This window comes from Penicillium cinerascens (assembly GCF_028974065.1).
Source record: "Penicillium cinerascens strain IBT 15544 chromosome Unknown scaffold_4_segment0_segment0, whole genome shotgun sequence".
Classification (NCBI taxonomy): domain Eukaryota; kingdom Fungi; phylum Ascomycota; class Eurotiomycetes; order Eurotiales; family Aspergillaceae; genus Penicillium; species Penicillium cinerascens.
Window position 1 is genome coordinate 286,987 of NW_026695297.1, and position 24,010 is coordinate 310,996.

Here is a 24,010-nt window from a genome sequence, read left to right on the forward strand (position 1 = left end):
AACCTCTCCATCATCATACCGGATGCCTCAGATTTCCCCTCACACGGATCCACCTCCTGATGGGAAAGAATCCCTCCTTGAATATGCGCACCACCATCACATCGCCGAAGACGCACTCACAACCCCCGCCAACGCACATCTCAGCAAACACCTTCCCAGAAAACGAACTCGTTCCGAATGCAATCAAGAGCTTGAAGGCTATCTCGAGGGATACTCCAAAGGACCTGTCTTTTCACGTAAAAGTTTCGCTGACTCCGCGCAAGATCCTAGCGACATGATCCACGGGAAATTGAAACTTTCCGTGAGCATAGAGGAGGGACGACTTCTATCTACAGTCATGCAGAACAAAGAGGTAGAGATTGATTGGAATGCAGTCCTGCCGCCTCTTCGACATGGCCGCTCTCCGATTGTCGAGTATCCGCTTCTCACGGAGGAACAAGAGATACGCATCTTCTCAAAGGCTCAACCGCTACTGGACAATGAAATGATTGATGGCCTTTGGGATGAGACTGTCGCACTTCATGAAGGAGACACGACCAAGAACTTGCAAGAGATGGCTGAAAGCTCCACGACGGAGACCGTGGAGAAGCTGGATTGCGGCACAGAGTCCCTCGCCTTGACTGCCGAGCTTCACCAAGATTGCGTGCTGTCTCCGGAGGAGACTCAATTGTGGTTTGATAGCGTGGTTGAGAAGTACGACGTATGAAGTCTCTCCCACAACACTAAACTATGAATACTGATCGAATTACAGGAAGGAGTCCATTGCTCAGATGATACACTTCAAAGGCCTGACCGAGCGGAGGAGGCAAGGTCCCCGTCGCCCATGCAGCTTGTCCCTTTGCCGGGCTTGGGCAATCTGTCTTCATTCATGTCAACAAGAGGAGTCACGACTTCCGCGGCACCAAACAGTCCATACTCCGCCCAAGGAGAGCCGGTGAAGAAGCCTGACAAAGATCAATCACTCCAAACTGCACCTAAATTTCCTGAGATCATTCTCAATATCACAACTCCACCAGTTACTCCCGGCCAAGACCCTACGGAAAAATTCGTGTGCTTCCTCTCGACAGTCACCTTGAAATGTCATCTCTCACACGTCCGAAGTCTCGACAACCGCCAGAGTTGTCGGCTTATCTACAGAGACTACGACTCAAGGACACAGCCAGAAGCCGACATTATCATATCGGCCAAAACAGGAATCATATTGACCTCTGCTCAATCACTGACCCAGAAATATCTTCCTGGGAGCAAAGGCTCACGACAAGACATCGTGTCACCGATTATGGAGCGCATCTACCTGACTGCACCCCGCTATGAAACCGTGTACATCTTCATCTGCGTGCTTTCAGCCAAGGCAGATAAACAGCTCCAAGATGCTGTTACCTCGCTGTCATCATTCTGTGACTCCCTTTCTGAGGACTCAACCGTCATCCCTATGATTGTATCTGGAGCTGACGGGGCAGTGACGGGCTGGGTAGAGTACCTGAGTCACACTGAGCTCTCGCTGCTGTTGCCGGTGATACAGTCAGTGGGGCAGTCCCAGACGCGAGAGGAAATCACACTTCGTGAGTATGGTCTGAATCCCTTCGCTGCTTGTCTGGTACTAGGTATGGGTAACACATTAGAAAAGTTCATTAAGATGGGCGCTGAGAAGCGCCGGTGCCGATTCGGATATCTGCTTGGCGAGCGAGTTCTACGGAGAGTCGGAGTGGCTATTGAGAGAGAGGGCGCACCGAGGAAGAGTACTGAGAGAGTTGATTAAGGAGATGATTACTGATGTTATTGAAGAGATCATCTGGAAGCCTTTCTATTTTATCCAGTTTTCCCACAGCTCTCCATCCATGGCTTCAATTATAGCTCTTTGCTCGAGAGCATATATCCTTTGAGTGATGGTTTTTCGTGATATATTTCCTCCGATCCATTTATCATTGAACAATCAGCTTTAGAAGCCTCCAAGGTGACATGGCCCAGGGGCTCAAAGCATGGGTCAGGGAATTCCAGGACCTGAAAGAGTGGCAGAATTGGATCTGGACTACAGAGTTTCATGTTGACGTGTGTTGGTTTTTGGAGAGACAGAGGATGAATCTGGCTCTAATGACCTTCGAGAACGACCGAAGTTAACATCTCAATGCTTGTGGACCTCGCTTTTTCTTTTTCGGCACGCCAGATTGACAATTGTTTTCATTCCATAACTTGCCGTCCGACAACCCTAACCGTTAAGAGAGCAATCATTCACTCTTGGCCAGACCGAAAGAGCACAGTACACCGTGATGGTCACTCCAGAGCGGGGTGTCTTCTATTGGATCAGTCTGCTGGAATCTCGATGTGTCTGAGTCACCGAGTCGTTTTGGCTCTAGGATTTTGATATTGGAAGGTTTGAGGCCTAGGACCGCAACTTTATCGAGCCGATTCGGGGGAAACGGATGTTCCCCATGTACTCCCCACGTAAAGCCGGGCTCCTCCGGGTGAAGAGATGTCCAGACATCTGTCAAACCATTGCTCCCGATAAGAGCGGCGTCTTCTTCAAGAACCGGGTTAAAGTCACCAGCAACCACCCCGCAACCTGCGACACGCAGGAAGGCGGAGACAATAGAGATCTGCCGGGGCCGGTGAGAAGGTTTGATAGGCAGAGAATTCAGATGAACATTCACAAGACGTATTCGCGTGGTAGAATGTTCAGATTCTTGAGGCGAAGGAAAAAAGACATCACAACAGAGCGCGTCTCTATCAAAGTGGCTAGGGTATTTGACCCTCCAAATATGTCCCAGAACGGCATTGCTGATTTGCGAGTTATGATATGATGCAAAACGTTCCTTAGACAGCAGGATCATCGTTGCAAAGGGTTGTTTGCCCCATGCCGCATCGTCACGCTCACTTGAAAACCAGGATTCACGAACACGCTCGTCTTTTAAGATTTGTTGCAAGGCCGGTCTTGAAACCTCTTGAAGGAATACAATATCCACTTTAGGATCAAGCTCGGTAATAAACGTAACTATATCTGTTACGCGCTCTTGGGTCCGAGGAGATGTTGCGTCGATATTCCATGTCAGCAACACCAGGTCCGTATTACCCCCACGCGTTGGCTCTGCGTGATCACGTCCGGCGTTCGAGGGAAGAGAGACCCACTGTAGGACGGGGTCAAAGTGGTGCCAGGACTGGAATGTAGGATGCGCTTGGTCTGCAGATGGAAGTGGTGTAGTATGTGCCCAAGACAGAATGCTTGCGCGGGCCTGCGCGAATATATTCATGTTGGCCACTGGTGTAGGATAATGGTGAAATGGCAGGCACCGGTAGACTTGAGCTCACTCAGGTGGGGGCCGGGACGGACACCGCATGTTGGAGGACGTAAGATATAGACCAATCAGCGGTGGAAAGAACGCTGCATTGCTACTGTATATCGCTGAGTTTGAGTCCGTGCTAACGCTTCCCCAATGATCCCGGTCCTGAGCGCCCTCATAAAAGCAGCAGCAGCCCCGGTAAGAAAAGCTCCACCCGGCAGACATTATGCTGTCTCTATAGCTGCCTATACGATACCTAACTAAAGTCTTTACATTAATGGAGATATCGAAGTACATTAAGAGAGAATCAGTGAGAGATTATCGCGAAGAGGGGAGATCATATCGAATTACTCGATTTAAAAATACAGTAAAAGGACATGCAAGACCAAGGCCAATCCAGCGCTTCAAAATTCAGTATGCAAGAGGGCGGTATATTTGGAGATTTTTTTTCCTGCTTGAGTTCGTTGAAATGGTCGAGCTCGTGACTTCGCTTCATTATAGTACACGCCGTATGCCCTGCACCTCCTCGGCAATTTCACAGCCGAGAAGATGGTTGCATGGATCGAACGGCCGGGGTCGGGGGAAGACGAGAGACGAGAGAAAGTTGGTCACTGCATTTACTCGTTGATCTTGGCCAGGATCTCGGAGTCCCGGAACAGAGTGTACTCCTCCTCACCGACCTTGATGGGGCTGCCACCGAACTGTACAGGAAACACGTTAGTATCACGTTGCAATCGGGGTAGTAGAGCTGGTGCTCAGGGGCGTTGCGAATGTCGATGCGACACGGAAGAGCGCGGAGTATCCAAGTGCCAACGTACCTGAGGAATCAGAACCTTGTCGCCGGAGGTAACACCCATGGGAAGGCGCTTGCCATCCTTGTCAAAGGCACCGGGGCCAACGGCGAGAACCTTAGCCTCGTTCTGCTCCTTGACGCTGCTCTCGGGGAGGAAGATGCCGGAGGCGGTCTTGGCCTCGGGCTTGATGCGCTGGACCAGAACGCGGTCCAGGAGGGGAGCGAGGCTCTTGATGTTGCGGAGGACAGACTATTGAGACAGGAGTCAGTACAGAGCGCGACCATAGGGAGTGGTAGGTGGTTGGATGATTGATCCGGTGCGAGAAAAAAGTGGAGGGCGGGAACACCAGCTCGGCGAAAGTCACGCGGGGCTTGGTAGTGTTGTTTTAAGCAATAAAAGTGCAATCGCAAAAGGCACATACCATTGTGATGGAGTTGGAGGTCTAAAAGGCCAAGAGTTGGGGATGAGCGTGGGATGGAGAAAGGAAGAGGGAAGTGTCCGGGGGAAGATCTGGACTTTGCACCGAGAAATTTCCAGAATGCCAAGACCGTAGCTTCGCCGAGGGCCAACCCGACTTTCGGCTTCTTTCTGTGTCTACGCTCCTTTCTATGCTTCCATGATCAATTCGGACTACGGCTAAGCTTTCAGCGCTATTCCTTGACGAATTCTCTTTTGCTCTAGGGTACTCTCCAATTCATACTTGGGCATACTTGGGAGATATCCTCTCCTGCCCATCTCCGTTCTCCCGAAAGAGAGCTTGTAGATACACCTCAAAAGTCGGAAATCGAGTTCGTTAAGTTCTCATTTCATTTGCAATAAAACGCCGCATTATTCAATCCCATCGGGAGTTCCAAATGATCTTCGAGACTATAAAAGTGACACCAGAACTACCATCTCCGCCCGCGACCCCGGCCTCCATAATTCCCGCGTTGTTCGTAGCCTCCGTATCCCATCTGGCCTTGACCACCTTGGCCGAAGCCTTGTCCTGGTCCCTGTCCTCCAAATCCGGGTTGTGCTTGCTGGCCACCGCCGGGCTGTCCTCCCATCATGGTCTGAGCGTGCTGCATGAACGCCATGGGGTCCATCGAGGATGGGTCCAATCCCTGGGACATCATGCTCGCTAGCATGCCCTGCATCATGTCGGGGTTCATGTCTGGCATACCGGACATACCGGGCATGGGTGGCTGGCCACCGCCTGGTGCTCCGGGTCCAGGTGGCGCGCCCGGCATTGGGGGCATTCCCATGCCCAGGAAAGACTGCATATCATCCATTTGCCTCTTCTGGTCGCCAACCTCCTTCCGTACCTCTCGCTGTTTTAAGCAGTAGCTAACCCATGTAAACTCGTCGAACCCGTAGTTGAAAAAGTCGGAGACATCGGAACCGGGACGTCGCCAGGGCTTATCGTCCGTAGGGAAGTCATTGTCCATGTCGCTGTCCATAATCGGCTTGCCGGTCGTGGGGTGAACAGGGTTGCCATTGACATCGATCGTAGAGGTATGAATGGCTGGGTATGCAGAGCCTGGCTTTTGGTTGGTCGCAGGTCTCGCCGCGGCGGTTGGGCCTGCGGCCGGAGCAGGCGCATCGAGGCGAGTAGCGGAAGGAGTCCCAGATTTGGAAACTATCGAAGAGTCTGCTGAGGAGGGCCGTTGTGTTTCTTGTCGTATGGTCGCAGGGCGCGGGTGGGCGCTGCAATGATCAGCCAAATAGAACAATGCGCGCGCGATCATCCATGACTTACATCTCTGGAGGCGCACCAGCTGGTGCTTCTGTGATGATATTGAAATCATCCTGGCGACTGTCAGTCATTTATACAGCAAAAGAAGAGTGGAGTTCCAACATCGTCATCCTCAACCTCTACCTCCTCTTCGTCATCCATGTCGTCGGTCTCCTGCGGTTGAGCTGGAGCTGCATTCTGGGTACCGTTGTGTTGATGGGGAGCCGGCACCGAGTCGGTGGGATCGTAGAAGTCATCTTCTTCTTCATCCATGGTTCTGGGTTCTCAATCTCATAGAAGTTGCAGTAGAAAAGTGTAGCAACAGGATCGATGTCCGTAAGTGAGCAGCCGTTTGAGTTGTTTGCACTCCCGTGGCAGTAAACGTAAACGGCGCAGCGCCCGAATATTGGGCCTTGTTCAAGGTAACGCATCAATTGAAAACCATTGTGATAATTGTGACATATTTCCACTTTTTGGCTTTTCGCTTATTTAGCTTGCTATGAAGGTTATTTTGGAGGCGATTATTGTTGCCAAAGATTTTCACTACATATCCTCCGCCTCATCTACGCAGTTCCGAGGTTCATTGGGAAACTCTACAAATGCCTAGAGGATTGCCAAAAAACCATTGCAATTGCTTGCAAATACCGAGAAAATGCAAATTTATTATTTTGAACCGACGAGTATTCCAGTTCCATGAGCTTCATAGCTCTTTCTTCCCAAAAACTATGCACCTTCTGTCTCATCGAGTCACGTGCCGAGTCGCCAAAGACAGTCAGTGACTCTGACGTTTAACACTTTCTCTCGAACCGACCTAGCCGACGCTTTCTCGCCAATGCAAAAGATGGAATCCGAGAAAGATAGCGAGACATCCACGCCGCGATCCTTCACGGGCCAGAGCATCTCCGCCGAAGAGATGCTCAAGTCGCAAACCGTCGGTCTTGTGCATCTGTCCGACTTTCGCAAACGTCGTGCAGAGGTTCTGGAGCAAACGTCGCGCGAGGCGCATGACAAGTCGCTAGGGCGACTGGCATCTGGTAATTCAAGAAGCGCAACTCCCTCCGCAGGCGATGTGACTGACGGGTAAGTCCAAGTTCCGCATTTCTCTGCGAATGTCTAAGCTGATCGCAGCGCAACAGATCGTCGACGCCACGAAGTGATGCTCCACCCAAGAAGAAGAAAAAGAAGGCGTTCACCAAGAGTAAGCTTTCCTTTGGCGACGATCCTGAGGATACCGGTGAAGAGTCCGCAGCAACCCCGCGCGACTCGAGCATATCGCGATCAGGGTCGAAGACACCCAATGAAGAGAGTGCTACATCGGCAGCGCGTCGCATGAAAGCCAATCCAAATGCGCCACCCCCTCCGAAGGCGATGACCAAAGCTGCGATGGAAGCCGAGGCGCAGGCTCGCGACACACTCCGCAAGGAATTCTTGTCGATGCAGGAAGCGGTTAAGAATACTGAAATCGTGATTCCGTTTGTCTTCTTTGACGGAACAACCATACCGGCTGGGTCGGTTAAAGTCAAGAAGGGAGATCCCGTGTGGCTATTTCTGGACCGGTGTCGTAAGGTCGGCGCTGAGTTGGGAGTGGGCGGCGCCAATGGAGCTTCAAAGGCACGAAAAGACACTCGCCGTGAATGGGCCCGAGTCAGTGTTGATGACCTGATGCTGGTCAAAGGCGACGTGATCGTTCCACATGTAAGTTCTTCATGACATGTAGGCCACTGTTAATAGCTGACACGCTACCAGCACTACGAGTTTTACTATTTTATTGCCAATAGAGTGTCGAGCTTCTCGAAGGCCGGTGGACTGCTCTTCGATTACTCGGATAAGCCTTCAGAGACCTCCAGTGATGACCCTTCACAACGCCCGAATGACGATCAATTGGAAGGCGCAGATAAGGATTCCAGCGAGACCAAGGTGGTAGACCGCCGCTGGTATGAAAAGAACAAGCATATCTACCCTGCGAGTCTTTGGAACGAGTACGAGCCAGGGAAGGAGTTTGAGGAGAAGATGACTTCAACGCGGCGTGATGCGTCCGGAAATACCTTCTTCTTTTAGCGATTGTAATGCTGGGAGTTCAGTGTGATTATTTATATCCAGGCGCAGCGATAAAACTAGACCAATGCTGAATTTGATGTTCTTTGGTGGTCGTCGAGGCAAGTCTCTGGCTCAGATGACCACCAATTTTCCTATCTTCATCCATCAATCTTGATTTCCGCGGATCATGGACTTCCACCTGCGATGCAATTCCCTTAAGTGCCGAGTGCAATTGAAGGAAAGAGCAGTGGTAACGACCTGCTCGTAAGCCATTTTTACTCTAACCAGCCGTTGGGCAACGCTGATGAGGCCAGACATATCTTCTGTCTTGAATGCGCAGATGGCCTCGGGTTTTCACACCCCACAGCAGGCGGCCGCCGGTGTCCTGCATGCCAGACGCTTCTATCCAACCCGGATGATGCCGTGTCGACGATCTTGAACCCCACGGAGGACTACAAGACCAGCGTGCTCAGCGGACTCGATCCGAACACCGTCATGGAATGCGCTGGCCGAGCATTAGGATTCTGGGCATACCAGAGCACACAGGAGATGTATGTAACATCACCTTCTATTGGGAAAGGTGTGAACCAGTGGATCGTGGCGATTGGTAATAATCTGCACCTAGATTCTACCAAGAATTCCTGGGGAAGAGTCTCACCGAGAAGTACGCCAGCCTGAACACCCAAATGGAGAAGGTGTTCCACAACGCAAACTCGGAGATATCGACTCTTCACAGCAAGATATCCGGTCAGTAACATCGAACTCATTGTCCCAAGTTTTGGCTGACACATAGAAACAGACATGCAAGCCGCGCAAGAACAGCTCGAGAAGAAGAACCAAGTTCTTGCTGATCTGAACCGAGAAAAGTCCAAAAAGCTATCACAGATGACAAACCTCTACAACCTCCTTAAAGCGCGTGCCATGCGAACCGAGATGCAGACTGCAGCTTCGGACACGGTGTCCCAGACCTTGAACAATCTCTCGTCACGAAATGGCACCATCGTTCCAACCATTCAACCCGGTGCCCAGTCACGTCCGATATTTTCAAAAGCGCGCGGTCAAGCGCGCACTCCAAAGACCCCTTCGTACCCTATGAGCCCTGAAGGGATCGAGCAACTGCATAGATATCAGCGGAGTGGTACCGGAAGTTCCCGGATGGCAGGGGAACAGAATGACTCCGGTACGATGGCTCCTCCTCCAAGGAAACCCATTTGGGATAGAAAGAACCGTAAGTGATGTTTGAGATACTCTATTGTGGAGCTAATAGTTTGTCTAGCTCGAGATCTGACCTCGAACCCTCAGCATCGTACCCGTCTTCCTCACCCGCCGCGACAGTCAACTTCACTCTCTCACCTCCCCCCAGAAGATGAGATACTCGCACGTTTTGGGCATTAAGGCATGTCTGCTGTCAATTTCGCGGCATTTTTATGAGACGGCTATACCAATTCCCCATATTTACCCTTTGAGGGGATGAAGGATTATTCTGGTTGCGAGATGTATTATGTCATCGATGGTAAAGTAGGATGCTTTGCTTTACTGCAATACTTCCAGAACCAAAATATTATCCGTTAAGTTCACTTTGGCCGATTGAGTTCTGGACCTAAGCATATACCTATCGACCCACCTACCCCGCCTCGGCTTTGCCCCGAGGTTGCTACGACGCTAAGCTTATGCTGGCATCTCGTGAGCTTCGTACTTGAACTTACATTCACCCCGCAGCAGATTTTCTACGGAGTGAGGCCTCGGCTACCACGTTATTGGTGTTTCATCGGCGTGGTCGACCGTGATCGTCATGCCCGAGGCTTCTAATCGTGAAAGGTTGCGTTCTAGACAGGCCTGTCTCAACTGCCGGTACGTCCCATCACCCTCTGATAGGTATAGTTTCAGAATCTTACATTGAATAGAAGGAAGAAGAGCCGGTGCCCTGGTGAAAAGCCAGCTTGCTCGAGCTGCGTGCGGCTCAAACAGTCGTGTAATTATGCCTTGGGGGATTCACGCCCATCTGTACGACGATCATTTCACGATGTGCTCGAAACCTTATCGCTGACTATTTCCCAGGACAGACTCGCATTTCTTGAAGAGAAAGTTGATCTCATTTTGAGCGGTGGCAAAGGCAAAGTCCCTGATAAACTCAATCAAGATGCACCAAGAACATTTCCAAATTCATTTGGGACCCCTCCGGAGCCCAACCGGAACAGAACGAGCAGTAGAAGCGGGCGTCAATCTGATCAAACACAGAACAATAGGTTCCCCGAGGGACCGAGTCGCACCATGAAAGATCCTGCCCGTCAACCAGGCTTCCCAGACACAAATCTACAAATCTCTCCATCCACAATCTCTGACGGAATTGACATATATTTCGACCTCTTTCACAGACAACCGATCTGGTGTTTTGATCGCGAGGATCTCGAGCAGAATCAAGAAATCTCCCCGGAACTGGTCTACAGCATTCTCGAGCTGACAGCGCGGGTTATGCGAAAGCGTGATAGGCCGCGTTATGGAGATCATGCCAAGTGGTCTATTATGCTCCGTGTCGCAAATGGCACTGTTGAGCTAGAGACCATCGAAAGTCTCTGTTTGCTTTCGTATTCAGCTTTTATTGGTATGAGTTGCTTTATCCAATTTCAACACCTTTTGAAATATTGCTGACACGGAGAAGATGGAAATTTGCACCTTGGTCAATTCTATCTCGGTCTCGGCTTCCAGCTGTGTCGATCTGCCCGCATCGACCGTGGATTGACCTCTGGAGAGGACCCAAAAGATGCCGAGCGCAAGAAGAGGCTTCTATGGAGCTTCCAATCTCTGGATCAGTTTTACAGCGAGCAGGACGGTATCCTTGGGACAGCTCCTCAGGTCTGGCGGCAGTACTATGTTTCGGATGGCGGCGATGCAGGTTTCCCTCGAGACGTTGAGGGAGGTACCTCTTCGTCTGACATAGGCATTTGGAGCTTCGCTGCGCATTTCGGATGGGTGTGGAGTAGGGTTAGAGAGTATGTTTTTGAATGTGCTCAAAACAAGCTTACAGAGCCATGGCGGCTTGATTCAATCTATGCCAAATGTGGACAAGACATGACGGAGATCGAGAACAAGGTAAGATTGAGTGAACCTTACATTCATACTTCAGCTAACCTATATATGTAGGTCCCTTGGTGTCATCGATACGACGCAGCCAAGTTCTTTGAGCGAGAGGCCTCCGAGATTCGACTCAACCGGGACTACTGGGTGCCATGGATCAAGCTGCAATTTACGTGGCATGCTATTTTAACCGTGTTGAATCACCCATTCTTATACATCGTGGCATCACAACATCACCCCAACCTGGCGATTCCAAATACTTTCTGGAGAAAGTCGTCTGAGCTAGTTCTACTTCATGCCACGTGGATTGTTCGAATGATTGATGTGGTCACCGAGAAGGAAGTCCAATTGGTTGATCCTTTTTACGGACACGCAGCGGCGATTGCAGCAACGGTACACCTATACTTCTGCTGTGCGACTGATGTAAGACTCAAACAAAAGTCGAAAATGGATTTTGAGAAATGCAAAAGATTCTTAAAGAACTTTGCGTCGTTCTCTCCTGCCTGTGCAACCCTGGTACGTTGAAATAAAGAGATAAAAACCAAAAGCCAAAGCTAAGAAGCCCAGGTCCAACTGCTGGAAAAAATGGCACGAATAGCATCCGGTTCAGAGAATATGGACCTCGATTGGGCACCGTCTAAACTACGTCTCAGCATTCCCTTGATGTGGGGTATTCTGCAGTTTAACGTCTCAAGCTCCCAAGGACTGTCCCCTGGATCGGGCTCCTTGTTACATTCTTCTTTGGGAACCAATAGCCCCCCAGAAAGCGAGGAAAACTCAACGCTTGAGATCAGTGTCGCGCTATCACCACCAGAGGTCACTATCGACCCTTCCGCGGGACACAATGCGTACCTGCCACCCTACATGACCACTGTATCATCAACTCCGGCATCTCCCAAAGACACAGCGATTCGGGATATTGTGGTTCCTTCAACTGACAGCCTCATGTTTAATGTTCCGTGGCTATGGACAGGAGAATCTCAGTTTTCCGACATGGAATCTGCGAGCAATTTTGATCCCGAGACCGCTGTTGGCAATATTGAAGGATTTTCTACCTGGTGGGATTTTGGAAACTTGTAAATTTACAACGGACGCCTCATGTGCACCACAGATGGGGATATTTCTACCGCCCAGGCGTTACTGGCTCGGACTTGCTTCCCGATTTTATCCTAATACCGGCTACACGTGCAGACTGAGAGCCTGAGAGCCCTTGGGGTCTGCGATATTGTATGTCAGACAATTATTCGAGCTTTCTAGTACACCTAATTCGCCAATACTTTCAATGAAAAGCTGCGAAACCCAAGTGATTCTTGACATAATGACCGTCAATCTGATTTGAACAAAACTCAATCTGATTTGAACAAAACTAAAACGCTACACTATAACAGAGGTCTATATAAAGAAAGTACACGCACAAAAGCCACTAGCAGACAGCAGTCTCGGTGATATGAGAAGTTATTCCCACGGAGGACTTGACATCCTCATAACCAAGCGGCAAGTAATTATCCGCCTTGGTCTGCTCCTTCACCAAAGCCTCCATCTGAGCCTTCTTCACATCAACCTGGGCAGGCCAGATCTGACTTCCAGCATCCTGCTCGCGCTCAAAATGCTCCATTAAGTTGTCGCGCACAACGGACTGGAAGTAAAGGGGGCCTTTCTCCATATGTGGGTGCAGGAGCCCGTTGACGAAGACACCAGTGGATAGGTTCTTCTGTGCCTCGACGCAGAGGTACTTGTCCTCCGACATGATGCGCTTATACATCTCGTTGATCAGTTGAAAGTCCTTCTCGTTGGAGCTCTTATTGCGGTAAACCTCGTACAGCATATCGCAAGAGGTTGGTGACGTTGGGACGAAGCGCTGCATGAAAAAGAAGTGGGGAGAGACAGTCATCGAGGCATTGGGGAAGTAGTACGTGCTGGCGATCTCCAGTCCGGCATCGATAGTCTCCTGCCCGGCATTGGCGAAGTGGATAATGCTGCCATCCTTGGTGTCCACATCGTAAGAGCTGAGATCTGCCAGGGTAGGAACATCGGGGTGTGCCGTCAAGCAGTGGTAGCATTCGTTGTAGTTGTCGGCCAAAAGCTTCCAGTTGTATGCACCTTCCATCTCCCAGCCGTGGTCGTACACGTAGTCCTCGAAGTTGAAGTGCTTAAAGCGAGGCTGAAGGTCGATGTCTTTGAAATCGCGTTCCCAGGAGATTTCGGGCTGCTCGCCGGCGTCCAGGTTGATCCAGATAAAAGCGTTCACGTCAGTGTGGACGTGGATGGTGTCGAGGCCATTGCTTTCATTGGCCAGCAGAGACTTTGCGAGATCATCGTTGAACCGATCGCCCCAGATGTCGTAGAAAGCCTTGATCTTGTTGTCATAGCCGCGAGCAAGGATGAAGGGGTAGCCGGCGATCCCGTAGCGGGACCAATCGCCAGCGTTGGGAATACGCAATGAATGAGTGGTGAGCAGCCACTTCTTGGAGAAGAGGGCTCGTCGTTCAAGCTGATAGAGGTCTTCGGAAAGGTACCATGAAGCAGGAAGAGCTCTGACGGGCTTCCTCTGAGGGGAAACAGGGCATGTGTTCTCGTCCCTGGCTTTGGAGAGACCGAGGAAGTTCTTAAGGACGGAGCCCATATTGTATAGAAAGGCAATTTAGTTTCACTGAAAAAGTCTAGATTGACTTCATTCAACGTTATCAGAATGGGCCGGTTGATATACTTGAAGGCTGGTCAGTTTTACCCTTTTGGGAACTACAGTTCAAGGACCACGGGCCATGTCTGACGCCGATCACAGGACCGGATAGTGCATATCTCGTGTATCTATCGGCTTTATCAACTTCGAGCGATTGGCGAATACCCCGGATTCCACTCCAACCTGGCCCGAAACACGGTTAACGGCATTCGCTCCGGGTCTAAACGTCACGGTCTGCTCAACGTCCCTGTCGAACAACACCGATTTCAATTATAGCTCCACCAATATTTACATAATTTCGTGATTATGTAGGGTCATCCACTAACATGAGACAAAACAGGATTATGATGACGAAATCCGGGGTTGGGGCCCGCCCGTCAAGCATGCGAGATACATAAGTCATTGGGACGATGGGGAGAAGAAGGTTCCGGTGCAAAGTTGTTTCTTCTGAAGAAATAGTCAGACTCGCTGACCTCTTCTCCGCCAATCAGGTTGCTCATGATGACCTTGTGCATTGACGCGGAGACAAGCCGGACCTTCTCATTCCATCAAGGCTCATCGAACCGTGTCCAACATGATCAAATTCGGACCTGGGATGAAGATTCTCTCCTGATCCATGTCATAGCAATGCGTAAGGCCAGGATCTCATAGTCCACCCAAAGCATGCTCTTCTTTATGAATTGCCATGCCGACCTGGAGAAGACGCAAGAGCCTAACTAAATTTTGGCTCGGGATACCGGTCACATGAGCGGTGGTCAGGGCCGTGATTGTTCCAGATGAAAAGGAAAGCCAGTAAGGGCCTTGCGAAGCTTATCACTCTCTGCGGGGTTACTGTGGCGGTATCATTGCGGTGGTGACACCCCGTGCACAACCTCAGGAGGAGAGGAACCCTAAGTGGGACAAGCGATCCTCGATGACGCCACAAGTTTGCGTCCGTCCGCGGGTGAACGACAGCAAGGAATTACTGAAACGAGACATCTATGGCTGATGCGATCAGATCTCATATGCGTAGTGTGCCCAAGTGCCTCAAATGTTGTCGGACAACTGTGTATACCGTGATTGCTAGTGGTGATGTCCCAGTCTGTTATTACACATCCAGGTAGGGACTGAGCTTAAATGGCGGGAAGCCATTTATAATGTGTGTGTCAGACAAAATTGGAAAGCACTTGAGAATAATGATGGTATACTTGGAAGTATACTTAAGGACTGTAACCAGGAAGATATCTCGGGTATGGTCCGGCTGCTCGGTACTTTAAGGGACGCCGGACAACTCCGCCTAAGCGTACACTCCCGGGGCTCAAAAGGCAGAAGAGGACCTAGAAAATTTCCAATGATGATCGATAATAGGAAGAAAGGATGTTTCTCAGAGGTGGACGGCATCCAGGAACCGAAAGAATGATCAGTAGATCAATTGCCTATTCAAAATGACGCTTTAGCATAAACTTTTGACTGCAACGGGCTGCTGCAAAAACCACGATCAAATCAAAAGCAAAAACTCCTAGCCATATAACATTTTAAATTCCTTCCGGAGCAACTGTCAGTGAAAAGGTCATCTCCACAGCCGTTTAGGGAAAAGCGACCTCCCAGACCCGTTCGTCCGGCCCGCCCTAGTCTCGGCGCAGCGGAACCTCCCCTCTGCACCCTCGGTCCAACACCAACCAGCCCCAATTCCAGCACGGTCCCTACCTTATTGCCCCGGGTCCGTTCCTGAAGAACCAGATCCACGGAAGCTAAGAGATCCCCCTGTCAATCCGGGGTGCAGAGATCTGTCTGGAGCTTGTGTGGGGCCTTTTTGTGACCGGCCGGTAATTTTGAGATCACGTGTAATCGCATCCCACCCTTCACATAGTCACGGATTCAACACAGGCATAGAACAAGCCCTACTCTGCTCTCCTCATTTACTTGAGTCTACTCAATTACTTCATTACTGGAAAAATCATGCCGTATCATCACTGATATTATCCGATGGGACCTCACGATCTCTATCCCCCGGTAGGTGAACATAAAGGAAATCTAATCATAGTACTGTACGTCGGCACCAAGCATCCGGTCTTTTTGGCCGGGCAGGAAGAAACGCCATATCCTCGACCAGCAAAAAACGGACCCGAGAAATGTATTTGAAGACTCGGGACCAAATCATATCATGCCATGCATTATACCACAAACCCATGCAACGGACGGGGACGCTGCAGAAACAAAAAGCCAAAACCAAATCATTTCATTTATGCGCCGTATTCCTTGACGTCGGACTTCTTGCCCAGCAGGGCCAGAGGCACGATACCGCTGACGTGCATCTCGGGGCCGTAGACGTGCATGTCCAGACCCAGCTCGACACCGGCGGACTTGATGTTCTTCAGACCCTCCTGGTAGTTGGGACCGGCACGGCGGACCCAGATCTGGACCTTGTGCTCCGCGAGGACGGGGGCAACGTCGCGAATGGCGCGGATGACACCCTTGAAGGTGTTGGCAACGTTGGTGAAGTTGGCAATACCACCACCAATGAAGAGGACCTTGCCCTCGGGGTGGTTGGGGGCGCGCAGCATCAGGTCAAGGACGGTGCGGGCGTAGTTGTAGGTCTGAGTCTCGGTGGGAGCACCGGAGTACTCACCGTAGTTGGCCAGCTCGCTAACGAAACCGGCGGAGGCAATGGCGTCGGCGTAAACGACGGAGGCACCACCACCAGCAACCAGGGTCCAGACACGGCCGTTGGAGTTCAAGACGGTCAGCTTGAGGGAAGCACCGGTCTTGGCGTCCATGTCGGAGATGAACTTCTCCTCCTTGCTCAGCTCACGGCCGAAGGGGGCGGGGAACTCCATTGGCGGACCAGCGTCAATGTTGACCTTGCCGTCGACGGAAGCCAGGGTGGGCAGACCCAGAGCGGCGGGGCTGCGGGCGACAGCCCACTTGGTGCCGCATTCGAACTCGGCAGTCTGGTCGAGCTTGGCCGCGAGGTCAAGGAAGTGAACCTCGGCGGAGGTGGCGTCGGCGTTGGGGATGACCACGAGAGGGTTGATCTCGAGGTAGGTGAACTGGCAGTCGACGTAGACGGCGTACAGGCGGGTGATGAAGTCCACCAGGACATTGTGGACACCCTTGGGGACCTTGGCCAGCAGGGTAGAGGCGATCTCCTCGTTGGAGGGGTAGTTCTTGAGGTTCACGGGGATGAGCAGCTTCTCCGCCTTGGCATCAACATCACCGACGTCGACACCACCCTCGTGGGTGAAGAGGATCCAGTCACCCTGTGATCGTTAGCTACTGCGATCGTGATCCAAGTTGGGAGCTTCGAACTTACCTCACGGACGGAGTGGATGTTAATGTAGTACTCGGTCTCCTGGGGGTGCGGCACGAAAGGCTCAACCAGGAACTGACGCAGGACACCGGTGACGGTCTCAACCTGGACGTCCTTGGTAGCGCGGGCCTCAACCCACTCGCGGGCCTCCGCCCAGGTCTTGTTCAGGGCGAGGAGACCGCTCTTGCCTCGGCGCTTGATCAATTGATCGGGCTTCGCGACGAACTTGGCGCCGGGGGTCAGGAGCCACGGGTAGGTGACCTCGGCCTGGTCGAGGACATCCTTGACGGCCTTGTCATCGGGGAAGTGGAGGGATGCGAGACGAGCAGGAGGGTTGTGTGTAGAGGAGGCGGGAAGAGTAGAGGGCTTGATGACGGGGGCACGGGTGAGGTGGTAGTTGAGGATGGCCTTGCCGTCGGCCTCGAGAATGGACTTTGCGGACATGATGGATGATGTGAAGGGAAGATGGGAAGAGGAGAAAAGGATGGGAAGGGAGAAGATAGGAATATGGGCAGAAAGGAAGACTGGAGTGTACGGCGTACAGAAAAAAAGTTGTGCTGGAGATTACAGCGTACAATTGAGGGGTGCTCCACCGGTTGAGACGATAAAAAAAGGGCTGGAAAAGGTGGGGTGGGCTCGTTGGGACGTTAGCTCGGTGTACGAGGTACCAGGTACTTTGCGGCTTGACTCTTTGCGAGGGAGGACTCAGATCCACGCGGTAGCCACCCGTACACGGGGCCGATACCGCCCACTTTTTGTTGGGTGCAGGAATCTGATCTACACGGTAGTCCCCAGAACCTTTTTTGGAGCTGTTGTAGTAGTTGCCGGCCACCGAGTGTGTAGAATCCCCCCGGAAATGGACTTGCTGTACTTCATCAATCCTACCGGGAAGAATCAATTGAATCAATTGAGTCCAACGGTGGATCCGGCAGCCGGATACCACTCGGTAGTGGAATCGATGACAGCTATAGGTAACGTACCTTACCCACCAAGATCCGGTGGGGCGCACTGGTATCGGCGGTACCCGGTACTTTGGGGACCACGGAGCTCAACACTCGCTAGCGCTAAAAAAACGGGAGGAGCTGTACACCGTACCTGCGAGTACTCGCTGCCCCGCGCCCTTTTCTTTGAACTCGCTCACCTTTGATCCTTCTTCTCCTCCTTCATCTTCCATTGAGCGGCTGTCATTTCACATAGGTGTGTTTTCCTTCCATACATCCTTCCGTCACGCCCTCTCCTCTCCATCCGCTAACTCCCCCAGATTCATCATGCCCTCTACTACTCTTGCCGGCAACGGCGTCCAGTCGGCCAACGACAACATCACCCGCTTCAACCCTCCCAGCCGTGCCCTCTCTCCCTTTAACCACGCCCTTTTCCACAACAAGACACGATGCTTCGTATAGTGAGTCCTCGACGGCAACTCCCCGCCGTGCAGCAACGGATATTGACCAATTCCGCAGTGGCATGCAACCCCGAGCCGTGCAGGGCATGCTCGACTTTGACTTCATTTGCAAGCGTACCACTCCCTCCGTGGCCGGTATCATCTACACCTTCGGTGGCCAGTTCGTCAGCAAGATGTACTGGGGCACCAGCGAGACCCTCCTTCCCGTCTACCAGGATGTCGAGAAGGCCATGGCCAAGCACCCCGACGTGGACACTGTCGTCAACTTCGCCTCCTCCCGTTCCGTCTACTCCTCCACCATGGAGTTGATGAACTGCCCCCAGATCCGCTCCATCGCCATCATCGCCGAGGGTGTCCCCGAGCGCCGTGCCCGTGAGATCATGGTCACTGCCAAGGAGAAGGGCATCACCATCATCGGCCCCGCCACGGTCGGTGGTATCAAGCCCGGTGCGTTCAAGATCGGTAACACCGGTGGTATGATGGACAACATTGTCGCCTCCAAGCTGTACCGCAAGGGTTCCGTCGGCTACGTCTCCAAGTCCGGTGGTATGTCCAACGAGCTCAACAACATTATCTCTCAGAACACCGACGGTGTCTACGAGGGTGTTGCCATTGGTGGTGACCGTTACCCCGGTACCACCTTCATTGACCACCTCCTCCGTTACCAGGCCGAGCCTGACTGCAAGATCCTCGTCCTCCTCGGTGAGGTCGGTGGTGTTGAGGAGTACCGTGTGATCGAGGCCATCAAGAAAGGCACCATCACCAAGCCCGTGGTTGCCTGGGCCATTGGTACCTGCGCCAGCATGTTCAAGACCGAGGTTCAGTTCGGTCACGCCGGTGCCTCCGCCAACTCCCAGATGGAGACTGCCGTCTACAAGAACAAGGCCATGCGCGATGCTGGTATCCACGTTCCCGAGACCTTCGAGGATCTGCCCCAGACCCTCAAGCAGGTCTACGATGCCGAGGTTGCCAAGGGCTCCATCAAGCCCGCTCCCGAGCCCATCGTCCCCAAGATCCCCATTGACTACTCGTGGGCCCAGGAGCTTGGTCTGATTCGTAAGCCCGCTGCCTTTATCTCCACCATCTCCGACGACCGTGGCCAGGAGCTGCTCTACGCCGGTATGCCCATCTCCGATGTCTTCAGGGAGGACATCGGCATCGGCGGTGTCATGTCGCTGCTGTGGTTCCGCCGCCGCCTGCCCCGCTACGCTAGCAAGTTCCTCGAGATGGTTCTCATGCTCACTGCCGACCACGGTCCCGCCGTGTCTGGTGCCATGAACACCATCATCACCACCCGTGCCGGCAAGGACCTCATCTCCGCCCTGGTCTCGGGTCTGCTGACCATTGGTTCGCGTTTCGGTGGTGCGCTGGACGGAGCCGCTGAGGAGTTCACCAAGGCCTTCGACAAGGGGTTGAGCCCCCGTGACTTCGTGGACATCATGCGCAAGGAGAACAAGCTGATCCCCGGTATTGGCCACAAGGTCAAGTCCCGCAACAACCCCGATCTGCGTGTCGAGCTCGTCAAGGAGTTCGTCAAGAAGAACTTCCCCAGCACCAAGCTGCTCGACTACGCCATTGCCGTCGAGACGGTTACCACCTCCAAGAAGGACAACCTGATCCTCAACGTCGACGGTTGCGTCGCTGTCTGCTTCGTTGACCTGCTCCGCAACTGCGGTGCCTTCTCCGGTGAGGAGGTTGAGGACTACATGCGTATGGGTGTCCTCAACGGTCTGTTCGTTTTGGGCCGCAGCATCGGTCTGATTGCCCACTACCTCGACCAGAAGCGTCTGCGCACCGGTCTGTACCGTCACCCTTGGGACGACATCACCTACCTTCTGCCCACCCTCCAGAAGGGCGGCGCCGAGGGCCGTGTCGAGGTTAACCTGTGATTTTCTCTTTTGGACAGCTGGTAGCATACAGTCCGCCCTTCGTGCGGGGGGCGGTGGAGTTTGGATGATTGATCCCTTGGTTTCTGTTTGGCAGTTTTGTGTATCTCATGTACTGCGCCCCTCGTGGGCATGACCGGGTTTTGCCATGAACAAAAACGGTGCAACGCCCGACTACGGATCTGTTTAATTTTTTGTTTAGATGACTAGAATTGGGATTAATGAACGTGCCCATTGCATGATATCAATCTTTTCAATCTTGTATGCCTATTTAAAAAAAAAAAGTAGAAGTAGAAGTATACTCGACGATGCGCTGGTCGTCGCGATAAGAACGCTCTTATCTGTTATCGCAAACTGCAACTTCTTCTTCCACGCTTCACCTTCACCAACTCTACACTACACACCCGCAAAATGGTCCGACTCAAGAACCGCTATCTCCTAGTGGACATCCTCTACCCCGATTCGTCAACATGGCCATCAACCAAAACCGCAGGGCCCCAATCCACACAACTATCCATCCACTCCCCGACCTCCGACGCGCTCACACCTGGCCTTCTCGCCAAAATGGTCCGTGAAGAAGTCGGCGAGATGTACGGTGACTGGGGAGTCGGTAAACTGGGCGGCGCCTCAGCCACGGGCATCCATAGTACGTTCCCAATTCAAGCCCTGCAGAATAGGCGTACCATTCACTCCATTCTGAAGCAAAGCGCTAACACACCCGCAGTCAAATATCTCTCCCCGGCAACATCAACCGCAATTATTCGCTGTCCCCGCGCTGCCTTTCGCCTCGTCTGGTCCGCACTCACGTACATGACACACGTCCCGGCCGTCGACGGCGCAGGTGCTGGAATCCGACGACCGAATGGGGGTCGCGAGCGGCCGTGCGTGTTCCGTGTGCTGCGCGTATCTGGAACGATGCGCAGGGCGGAGGAGGAAGCTATTCGGCGGGCTAGGAGGGAGATTGTGCGTGTGCGAGGTGTGGAGGAGGAGGGTGTGTTGGGGGATTTGTTAGGCGGTGTTGTGCAGAAGGAAGCGAATGCTGTTTCTGCAAAGGGTGTTGTGGATGAGAGTGAGGATGAAGGGATGCTTGTTGATGAGGATTGAGGATAGGAGAGGTCGGGTGTGGAAGGATTGCAATTATGATACCCCATGATCGTGACGATATAATACATTGATTTGATTATCTGATTTATTTGATTCATGCCTTTCGTCGCACGGTTACTCCGCTATCCGGTAGCGGGCCCCATTTCTCCATTTCCTCGTCGTCTGCTCCGCCCTCGCCCATCGCAGCATTCTCGGCCATCGCGGCTTTACTCGCCTCTTCGTGCATCTTGGCCACTTCTTCCAACTCCTCCCTCTCGAGATCGTCATACTCATCCTTTGAATCCAGCCATCGCTCCTGTACATCCCGCACATCTGTAGTGCCCATTCCTTCTCTCACGGCAACTTGCCAGACAGTATCATTGGCGCCCTCGGCTGGGCCAAAGGCATACCCGGATGCACGGTCAATGGCTCTGAGAAGATTCATCATACTCTTCTTGTCTTCCACGGCGAGTGTTTCGAAGGCAACGAGACCGAATTCCTCGACTAGATCGATGATGGTTTGATTCAATGCGCCGAACTTCGTGTTCGCAAGCCGTGAAGACTCGGCTTCCAGGTGTGGAAGGAGATATGAAAGGTCTTGTACTTCGGTGTAGAAGTCCAGGTTGAATGGGAGGTCGGCATAGTTGGATAGGTTGTCAATTTTGGTCAGGACGTTCAGATGCGGGAGGTCGAGTTGGAGCATGGCACGAAGAGATAGAAGGAGAGCGGATATATACATTGAAGGGAGAGTGAGGGTGTAGGAGTCGACGAGGTGGATAACTATTAGCTGTTCGAGGGTTAGGTTAGCTATAGTAGCTGGAACCTAAAGGATGGTGACGAACTCGGTAGCCTATTTTCTGGAGCTGGAAGAAGATATTCCGCAGTGATGCATGGTGCGTGAAAAGCTCGACTTGGCCGGGGCAGTCGAATAGAACATAGTCCTCTATATTACAACGAAGAAGTCAGTCCATCCGCTCGTTCCTGCAGGGTCCATCAACAAACCTCCAAGCTCCTTCAGCCCTTCCTCTAACCAGGAGTAGTTCTCTTCCAGCTCCTCAAGAGCATAAAGCGTAGCTCCATTGGGTCCCAGCTTATCCTCATCCATAATCTCCTCGAGTGTCACTAGATCGCGCACGTCCAGCGCACACGGGTAAGAGGTCTTGTCGTTAGCGGGGTCGAGATTAACGACGGAGCATTTGCGACCAATAGCGCCAAGGAACTGGTGCATGCCATTGCAGTATGTAGACTTGCCCGCGCCCGGGGGCCCGATAACCAGCTGTGCAAAGGGCATCTTGTAGTGGCGATGTCGAAGCTCAAGTAATGACCTTTTTTCTTATCAAAGCCGCGGGGAATAATGCGGCGGTGTGTCACGGCAAAAAAGGCCCTCAAGGAGCTACGTCTGGATCTCCGATCTGCAAACACCACCTCGTCCGCCACAATGTCGTCAAGTGAGTGGCTACCCTTTTAACCAATGGTCTTGTTCTGACCTTTGATAGATCAATTCACGGTGGCTTCGCCGCCCACCGACGCTATTTCCGCTTTGAAGTTCTCCCCCGACCCCAACTCGACGCGCATCGTTGTTTCGTCATGGGACAAGAACGTATATCTGTATGACCTGCGCGATGAGAACGGCACAGTAGGCGAGGGCAAGCTGCTGCAGAAGTTTGAGCACCGCGCACCGGTACTGGATGTGTGCTTCGGCGACAATGAAAACGAGATCTACACGGCTGGATTGGATTGGGATGTCCGAAAGTGAGTTCTCGCGCGATAGCTCCGATTGGACTAGTAAGGTGTTGTATTTACTAACATGGTTAGGATTGACCTCAACACATCCGAGCAGACCGTTCTGAGCAGTCACGAAGCTGGCGTGCGCAATGTCGTCTACAGCCCCGAACACAAACTCATCATCTCCGGCTCGTGGGATTCTACCCTCCACGTCCACCGGCCAGACGCCGGCACCAATTCCGCCCCCGCAATCATCCCGCTTCCCTCGAAACCCTTCTCGATTTCTCTCACAGCGACCAAGCTGGTTGTCGCCATGGCATCTCGTTCTCTACACATTTACGATCTCAAGGCGCTCGCTCTTCTCACAGCGCAGGCCGACAGTGAAAGCCTCGATGGAAATAAGGTCGAGATTGAGCCGTGGCAACGGCGGGAGAGCAGTCTGAAGTTCATGACACGATGTGTTGCCTGCATGCCCGACGATGCTGGATACGCCTCTTCCAGCATTGAGGGCCGTGTGGCAGTCGAGTGGTTTGACCCTTCGCCTGAATCCCAGGCCCGCAAATACGCTTTCAAGTGTCACCGTCAGACAGCCGAGGACGGTGTCGACGTTGTCTATCCGGTCAATGCACTTGCCTTCCACCCCGTGCACGGCACTTTCGCATCCGGTGGTGGTGACGGTGTCGTCGCGCTGTGGGATGGAATTGCCAAGCGTCGTATTCGCCAGTACCAGAAGTACCCCTCCAGCGTGGCAGCTGTTGGATTCAGTGGAAATGGTAAGTACCTGGCTATTGGAGTCAGCCCCGGCTTTGAGGATGGCCAGGACGACGTACCGGAGGGAGTAGTGAAGATCTTTGTGCGCGAGTTGGGCGAGACGGAGGCCAAGGGCAAGGGTGCTAAATAAATCCCACGGGCTACATATGCTAGCTAGTCTCATTGATACCACTCACCGAATCTGATGATCTAACATTTTGAATATGCAACCCCTTCCATGTACGTAATGAAACATCCAAGAACAAAGAAGGTCTCTCGTTTCCGGCCCCATATATGGAG

General features: G+C 52.4%; 13 protein-coding genes across 13 annotated transcripts; 7 read left to right on the forward strand and 6 right to left on the reverse strand.

Annotated features, from left to right (window-relative positions):
• Positions 1–22: 22 nt before the first annotated feature.
• Positions 23–1,759, forward strand: N7498_008047 (uncharacterized protein; the record flags this gene model as incomplete). The annotated part of the gene is made up of 2 exons (XM_058455109.1): positions 23–700; positions 752–1,759. 2 exons carry the CDS (start codon positions 23–25, stop codon positions 1,757–1,759), a joined length of 1,686 nt encoding a protein of 561 aa, XP_058305097.1.
• Positions 1,760–2,225: 466 nt separating this feature from the next.
• Positions 2,226–3,245, reverse strand: N7498_008048 (endonuclease/exonuclease/phosphatase family protein; the record flags this gene model as incomplete). The annotated part of the gene is made up of 1 exon (XM_058455110.1): positions 2,226–3,245. The coding sequence occupies one exon, from the start codon at positions 3,243–3,245 to the stop codon at positions 2,226–2,228; it is 1,020 nt and encodes a 339-aa protein (XP_058305098.1).
• Positions 3,246–3,892: 647 nt separating this feature from the next.
• On the reverse strand, positions 3,893–4,493 carry N7498_008049 (GroES family chaperonin; the record flags this gene model as incomplete). Its single annotated transcript, XM_058455111.1, has 3 exons — positions 3,893–3,976; positions 4,094–4,318; positions 4,491–4,493. 3 exons carry the CDS (start codon positions 4,491–4,493, stop codon positions 3,893–3,895), a joined length of 312 nt encoding a protein of 103 aa, XP_058305099.1.
• A 463-nt stretch (positions 4,494–4,956) lies between these two features.
• Positions 4,957–6,056, reverse strand: fip1 (cleavage polyadenylation factor subunit FIP1; the record flags this gene model as incomplete). Its single annotated transcript, XM_058455112.1, has 3 exons — positions 4,957–5,755; positions 5,808–5,857; positions 5,928–6,056. 3 exons carry the CDS (start codon positions 6,054–6,056, stop codon positions 4,957–4,959), a joined length of 978 nt encoding a protein of 325 aa, XP_058305100.1.
• Positions 6,057–6,624: 568 nt separating this feature from the next.
• N7498_008051 (FAM50/XAP5 family protein) lies at positions 6,625–7,841 on the forward strand (the record flags this gene model as incomplete). Its single annotated transcript, XM_058455113.1, has 3 exons — positions 6,625–6,863; positions 6,920–7,478; positions 7,530–7,841. 3 exons carry the CDS (start codon positions 6,625–6,627, stop codon positions 7,839–7,841), a joined length of 1,110 nt encoding a protein of 369 aa, XP_058305101.1.
• Positions 7,842–8,007: 166 nt separating this feature from the next.
• N7498_008052 (uncharacterized protein) lies at positions 8,008–9,215 on the forward strand (the record flags this gene model as incomplete). Its single annotated transcript, XM_058455114.1, has 5 exons — positions 8,008–8,084; positions 8,135–8,371; positions 8,446–8,567; positions 8,620–9,048; positions 9,097–9,215. 5 exons carry the CDS (start codon positions 8,008–8,010, stop codon positions 9,213–9,215), a joined length of 984 nt encoding a protein of 327 aa, XP_058305102.1.
• A 397-nt stretch (positions 9,216–9,612) lies between these two features.
• N7498_008053 (Zn(II)2Cys6 transcription factor) lies at positions 9,613–11,975 on the forward strand (the record flags this gene model as incomplete). Its single annotated transcript, XM_058455115.1, has 5 exons — positions 9,613–9,671; positions 9,725–10,422; positions 10,480–10,910; positions 10,962–11,411; positions 11,463–11,975. 5 exons carry the CDS (start codon positions 9,613–9,615, stop codon positions 11,973–11,975), a joined length of 2,151 nt encoding a protein of 716 aa, XP_058305103.1.
• Positions 11,976–12,318: 343 nt separating this feature from the next.
• N7498_008054 (uncharacterized protein) lies at positions 12,319–13,518 on the reverse strand (the record flags this gene model as incomplete). Its single annotated transcript, XM_058455116.1, has 1 exon — positions 12,319–13,518. The coding sequence occupies one exon, from the start codon at positions 13,516–13,518 to the stop codon at positions 12,319–12,321; it is 1,200 nt and encodes a 399-aa protein (XP_058305104.1).
• Positions 13,519–15,797: 2,279 nt separating this feature from the next.
• aclA (putative ATP citrate lyase subunit (Acl)) lies at positions 15,798–17,308 on the reverse strand (the record flags this gene model as incomplete). Its single annotated transcript, XM_058455117.1, has 2 exons — positions 15,798–16,814; positions 16,868–17,308. The coding sequence occupies 2 exons, from the start codon at positions 17,306–17,308 to the stop codon at positions 15,798–15,800; spliced, it is 1,458 nt and encodes a 485-aa protein (XP_058305105.1).
• An 824-nt stretch (positions 17,309–18,132) lies between these two features.
• Positions 18,133–20,155, forward strand: N7498_008056 (uncharacterized protein; the record flags this gene model as incomplete). Its single annotated transcript, XM_058455118.1, has 2 exons — positions 18,133–18,266; positions 18,325–20,155. The coding sequence occupies 2 exons, from the start codon at positions 18,133–18,135 to the stop codon at positions 20,153–20,155; spliced, it is 1,965 nt and encodes a 654-aa protein (XP_058305106.1).
• Positions 20,156–20,563: 408 nt separating this feature from the next.
• On the forward strand, positions 20,564–21,256 carry N7498_008057 (Rpp14/Pop5 family protein; the record flags this gene model as incomplete). The annotated part of the gene is made up of 2 exons (XM_058455119.1): positions 20,564–20,798; positions 20,877–21,256. The coding sequence occupies 2 exons, from the start codon at positions 20,564–20,566 to the stop codon at positions 21,254–21,256; spliced, it is 615 nt and encodes a 204-aa protein (XP_058305107.1).
• A 94-nt stretch (positions 21,257–21,350) lies between these two features.
• On the reverse strand, positions 21,351–22,526 carry N7498_008058 (GTPase GPN2; the record flags this gene model as incomplete). The annotated part of the gene is made up of 3 exons (XM_058455120.1): positions 21,351–22,022; positions 22,078–22,178; positions 22,238–22,526. 3 exons carry the CDS (start codon positions 22,524–22,526, stop codon positions 21,351–21,353), a joined length of 1,062 nt encoding a protein of 353 aa, XP_058305108.1.
• Positions 22,527–22,673: 147 nt separating this feature from the next.
• On the forward strand, positions 22,674–23,861 carry N7498_008059 (WD40 repeat domain-containing protein; the record flags this gene model as incomplete). Its single annotated transcript, XM_058455121.1, has 3 exons — positions 22,674–22,683; positions 22,732–22,987; positions 23,051–23,861. The coding sequence occupies 3 exons, from the start codon at positions 22,674–22,676 to the stop codon at positions 23,859–23,861; spliced, it is 1,077 nt and encodes a 358-aa protein (XP_058305109.1).
• Between the last annotated feature and the right edge of the window lie 149 nt (positions 23,862–24,010).